We start from the raw sequence: 6,000 nt of genomic DNA on the forward strand, positions 1-6,000 counted from the left end.
TAACATCATAGGGAGGGTCCAGTGACATCCCAGGCCATTGTCACTATTTATGGAGGTGGAACAATGTGGGATTTAGGAAGGGGCTCTCCAGAAATTTAGGGGGGCCTGGGAACCCTTGGGAACCCCCTAGCCAGACCCCAACGACTCAGAAAAAAAGCACGGTATGGGCAAAATCCTCTACATAAAACCCTGGAGAACCACTGCCAGTCTGAGTAGACAATGGTGACACTGATGGACTGATGGTAGAGAGACCATGCTTTGTGTGCCAAAGGATAAAGGTTTAAACCGAAGAGGTCTAACGGAACAGGTGTTGGAAAGGATCTTTCTCTGTCTGAGTCTCTAGAGATCACTTGCATCAGAGCAGACCATGCTGAAGTAGCAAAGGCATGAAGACCAGTGTGAATTGAGGAGACCCATGTTCAGATCTACATTTTGCATGACGCTTACTCGGTGATACTGGGACAGTTAGATTTGAGTACAGTAGCAGATTAGAGACCAACAAGAGTTTCGGGGAATAAGCTTCCAAGAGTCAAAGCTCCCTTCATCAGGCTGGGTGATATTGCCATTGTTGTGAGGTCAATATAAGGGAAGGGAGACTGGAGGAAGGGTGGGATAAAGAGTGGACTGACAGACAACATGTGAGCAGCAGAGTCATCCCGCTGAGGTGGCCAGGGGGAACCTGGCCATCCTAACTAGGGCTATTGTAGCAAGGGAGGGAGGGAGGGGAGTGCCATTTCACAAGGGTTTAAAGAAAACTAGACAGCTCCTGTATTTTGAGTAGAGTTCCTGAGCTGATAAGAAGCCTAAATTAAAAATCTCAAACATAGGGTGGGACTGTCAAGTCTTTTATGACAAGGAATTTATACCCTATTGTAGGGCAACTCAGTCACTGAGGGGAACTAAAGATTTGACGGGGAAAATCTGCTAGACAGTTAGGGAGATACAGGAGTTCATCATAACGGGTTAATACAAATCACAGTCATAGAATCATAGAGCTGGAAGGGACCTCCAGGGTCATCTAATCCAACCCCCTGCACAATGCAAGAAATACACAAAATCCTCCCCCTCCACACCCTCAGTGACCGCTGTTCCATCCAACAGATCCACCCCATAAATCCATACAGGGGCATTACAATCTCAGCTGTTTCATTCTCAGTCAGTTTCCTAATCATTCCTACCTTAAGAGTTTGACTTTTTCCAGTGCTGCAGCACACTGAGTTGGAACATAAGAGAAGCCATGTTGGGTCAGGCCAGTGGCCCATCTAGTCCAACAGTCTATGTCACACAGTGGCCCAAAGCCAGGTGCCATCAGGAGGTCCACCAGCAGGACCAGAACTCCAGAAGCCCTCCCAGTGTTGCCCCCCAAGCACCAAGAATACAGAGCATCACCCTGGAGGAAATGACTACTTTGGACAGCAGACTTCCTTGCAGTAGACTCCCCACCCCCCAAATCTCTGTGCCTGACTGGGCTTGGAAATGTGGAGGAGGAGGAAATGGGCGGGGAAGAGACTATCATTATGGGATCCTTCTCTCCTAAGGAATGTTCATCCCCTCTTCTAGCTCTTCCTCTTGGAGTTTTCCCCACCACTAGAGTCCAGTCCCAGCACACAGATTCTGTTCCCAGGGGCTGTCGTTCCAGTGCCAGAATACTCCTGCTACTCCCAGGGGCTGTCATTCCTGAGATCTTAATGGAAAATCCGTTCCACATTTTCTTTGCAACTCTTCTTGTGCTGTAATGTATTTCAATATCTACTATACCCAGGGGCTATCATTCCACTCTGGGAGCTGTCACTCCAGAGACCTTAACAGAAAACCCATTCCGCATTTTCTTTGTAACTCTTCTTGTGCTGTAATGTATAAAGGAGTCCATGCAAGTCTAGTCGGCATTCCTAGCTCCCATTATTCCCAATGGGCCTTCAAGCCTTTCCCATTGTTTCCAATGGGCAATCCTGTCCTTTCTTTTAGTACATCCCCCTTCAGACAGCCTGACCATGCTGGCAGATGGACAGCAGACTGCTGGGCATTTTGGGGCGCTTTCTAAATCTAGAGGTTCCACATTTTGAAAAATACCTTGTGCGCCACAAAGAATCATGAAGCGTTAGATCCATGATACCATCTAGGGTGTTGCTCACAAACCTTTCAATCCGATGGTGGCTGCATGTGTTTCAGGGAAAGAATCAGGGCGATTCAGGAGGATCTGTTTCAGGCTGGGAGGAAGAAGAGCCTTTGTTGTTTGCAGCCATCCAGGTGGGGGCAGAAAGGTAGCCCTTCAAGGAGTAAGGCCAGCTCCCCTCCTCCTCCCCCCTCCCGGGCTTGCGGAGCCTGCCCTCTCCTCACCAGGCACACCCGGCTCTGCTGCATGTGGGAACCGCGGGGCCAAGCTCTCCCAGCAGGCTGCTTAGTCCCCGCCCCCAGCAAAGCACGGGGATTACAAGGTTCGGCATCCTCCAGGGCAGCAGCCCCCTGGCGCTCTCCCTCCCTCCGCCGACAGAGGGGACCAGGAGGAGGAGGAGGCACTGAGCCGGCTGGACGAGCACGGGCAGGGCAACTGCCCTCAAACAAGTTTTTAAAAAAGTTTTTTAAAATTTAAAAAAACCTTCCACTTTCAAAGCGGGAAGGGGGATGGGGTTTTTTTTGCAAGCATCACAAGCCCTGGGGGAGGCTGAGACCTCCTTGGAAAATTTAGGAGGTAGCCCCCGCCCCTGCGCCCCCCTGAACTCTACGCCTATGCGTGAATATCTAATCCTCATATAGGCTAGATGTATCTCTCTTCCATAGATGGTGCTATTCACACAAACAGATGTGTCTTCTTTCAACAGTTTTCTTGGTTGTTAGGTCAGTCATAACTAGATTAGATTTGGATAAGGCAAAAACTTAGCTTGGGGTAGATATATCCAGTACATTCATTGCCAGTATGCTAGCAGTTTCCCTCATCCTTTCTAATCAAATGCCTTAAACCAGGATCAATCTAAATCAATACCAGTTTTCTATGAACCAAAGTAGGTACTTGACAGTCCAACATGGTTAAGCTCAACACTGATTTTAGTGTCTGAATGCTGTGCTAAGCATACAACAAAGTAACGATAGGGAAGCATCAGGGGTGGAGTGTGTGCTGTGTTTTTGAGGATTGTACTACGCCATCTATCTAAGGATCAAGCTACATGTGAGTCACAGGTGCACACCCATTTCCCCTGGGATGGTTAAGCATTTGTAGCGGGAAGGCAGATGGTATCCATGTTCTGTCTGTTTTTTCCTTCTACTAGAACTTTAAAAATTGACTGGGTAGGGGCCCGTTTGCAGCCCCCAAAAAAGCAAGGAGGGTAGAATTCAAAAAACCCTTTCCCTAGAATTGTAGTATTGATCCATAAACATCTCCCCCCCACCCAGGATGCTGATTACTATGACAAAAAGACAAGTCCAGAGTTCCTCCAGTCATTGAACTCCACATGTAGTTTGGTTCTGATATGACAGTAAACTTGATGTAACATGGACGCGTGAGTTTAAATGAGGCTATTTAGTCCTGCAAAAGGTAAACTGTGTGGGCACAGGTGCATTTTGGGTCAGTGTCGGGTCGGAAGGGAAGAGGATATGAAACGAGGGTTCTGTGCTTTAATTAGTGGTTTTAAAGGGGGATGGAGAGACAGGTTTTGTAAGGACATCTATTTTCCTTAAAACTGTTAAAAACTGAATAGGAAGCATTAGCAAAATGGAGAGGGGATTGAAGGGTCCGGAGTCCCTTAGACCGTGCATTCCAAGTGCAGTCTGAAGCAGAGTCACTATTCCAGCCTGAACTCATTGTTCCAAACTCATTGATTTCAGTGGGCTTGCGTTGCTGTTTCTCTGCACACGATTACTAGTGAATTAGGAGTAGGGAGTCTTGGGTCTGGAAGTCGAAGCAAGTTTATTTATTTACTTAATATATTTGGCTTTTATACCACCCATTCCCCAATAAACCCAAAATCATATCATACCGTTTAAAATGGATAAAAATCACAATAAAATTCCATAATAGCAAAATTCCTTAATTCTATAGTAACGATTCAGTTTAAAAAGCAGATGGTGATCAGAGTTCGAATTATGCTACCGCCTTGCGGGGAGAGGGGGTGAGAGTGCAGCCAGATGGACACCGTTGCTGTCTTCAACGGGTGGAACGCCTCTGCCTTACAAGCCACGTGGAACTGTAATAAGTCCCACAGGGCACGGATGTCACTTGGCAGAGAGTTCCACCAGACTGGGGTCAGAGCACTAAAAGTCCTAGCTGAGGATAGTCAGATTTCTCTTGGGCCAGGGGGACCACAAGTAAGTTCTCAGAGTGGTATACCAGGACAGGCAGTCCCGAAGATACCCAGGTCCCAGACTGTTAAGGGCCTTAAAGGTAAGCACCAGAACCCTGAACCTGATCTGGTGCTCAGCCGGTAACCAATGCAGCTCATGCAGCACATGTCAAATATGTGCTGATCGTGGTGTCACAATAAGGAACCTCGCAGCTGTGTTCTGGACCAGCTGAAGCTTCCGGGTCAGTTTCAAGGGTAGGCCCATGTAGGGCAAGTTGCAGTAGTTCAGTCTGGAGGTGATCGTTGCATGGATTACTATGGCAAGGTCAGGGCGGGACATATAGGGGGCAGTTACCTGGCATAGCTGGAAAAATGCCCGCCTGGTAACATTTGTGATCTGGGCCTTCATTGATAAAATGGCATCCAGTATCACACCCAAGTTCTTGACAGTTGGTGTCAGTGTTAAGGGTATACTGTCAAGAGCCGGGAGCTGGCATCCTAACCTTGAGTCCCCCCGCCCAGCCACAGAACGTCCGTTTTTGTTGCATTCAGTCTCAGCCTACCATGTTTTAGCCATCTCACCACGGTCTCCAATCCCTTAGCCAAAGCAGTTGGGGCGGCATCTGGCAGGCCACCCATCAACAGATATAGCTGAGTGTCATCAGCATACTGATGACCGCCCAGCCCGAAACTCCATGCCAGCTGGGCAAAAGCGTGCATATAGATGTTAAATGACATTGGGGAAAGGATTGTCCCCTGAGGGACCCCACATACCAAGGGGTGCTGCGGAGACATCCTCTCCCCTAGCAGAGAGTTATCATCTTTCATCCATCTGGTCTCATAAAATTTCACCAGGGGAATTGTGTTCACGTGAGTATCTTTTGTGCATAAGCGAGAGAAGGCTAGGTCTCTGTAGGTGTGCAAATTTAAATTGGTAGCATAACACTAGACAATGGAAGTATCTGTTGGCAGAGTGTCATTTGTGAGAAAGGCAAACTATCTTGCCATCCATTGGAACTTAAAAATAAAAACTTCAAATTTTGGAGAATTTGACATTTTTTAAAAATTGAATTTTTATTTTATTTTCACCTTTGCAGGTAACTTTGCTCCTCCCATGGCAGGGGCGCAGTTTTCTTATCCAGGTGGCCTTCCCTCAGGGCCTGCTCAGCTGGCTGGACCACAACAGAAGAAACTGGATCCTGATTCAGTTCCGAGCCCAGTGAGTAACAGTTTCAGACAATGAGAACATAATGATTAGTATGGTTCCTAAAGTAGATAAGTTGAAAATGTGAGGTTCCACATGTTGTACCACATCCCAAATAGTTCTCAACATTTTTCTAGCCATCAAGTTTTAATGGGGCATAAAGCCAGGAAGTGGGAGATGGGAAAACCCAGTTTCCAAATTGGTGAATTTAACACAATATATTTCAGAAGCTGTATTTTATATCTTGACTAGCAGAAAAGCTCGTTGTGAAACCGATACAGCGGGATCTAGAAATATGGTCTGTAACGAACGCATAGGCTGGATGGTGGTAAGGTAAACAGTAGTGGGTGAGGGTGGGAGGGGGGTGGGGGAATGGCGGCGGCGGTCAAAGCTGTATTTTATATCTTGACTAGCAGAAAAGCTCGTTGTGAAACCGATACAGCGGGATCTAGAAATATGGTCTGTAACGAACGCATAGGCTGGATGGTGGTAAGGTAAACAGTAGTGGGTGAGGGTGGGAGG

The 6,000-nt window shown here is 47.3% G+C and overlaps 1 protein-coding gene across 1 annotated transcript in view; it reads left to right on the plus strand.

Annotated features, from left to right (window-relative positions):
• The window catches only part of SEC24D (SEC24 homolog D, COPII coat complex component), an 83,633-nt gene that overhangs the window by 20,095 nt on the left and 57,538 nt on the right, over positions 1-6,000 (plus strand). The window contains exon 6 of the mRNA XM_015405917.1: positions 5,372-5,493. Within this exon, the coding sequence (XP_015261403.1) occupies positions 5,372-5,493 (122 nt within the window). The remainder of the gene's footprint in view (positions 1-5,371; positions 5,494-6,000) is intronic.

This window comes from Gekko japonicus, unplaced genomic scaffold, assembly GCF_001447785.1.
Source record: "Gekko japonicus isolate JY-2015 unplaced genomic scaffold, Gekko_japonicus_V1.1 scaffold264, whole genome shotgun sequence".
Classification (NCBI taxonomy): domain Eukaryota; kingdom Metazoa; phylum Chordata; class Lepidosauria; order Squamata; family Gekkonidae; genus Gekko; species Gekko japonicus.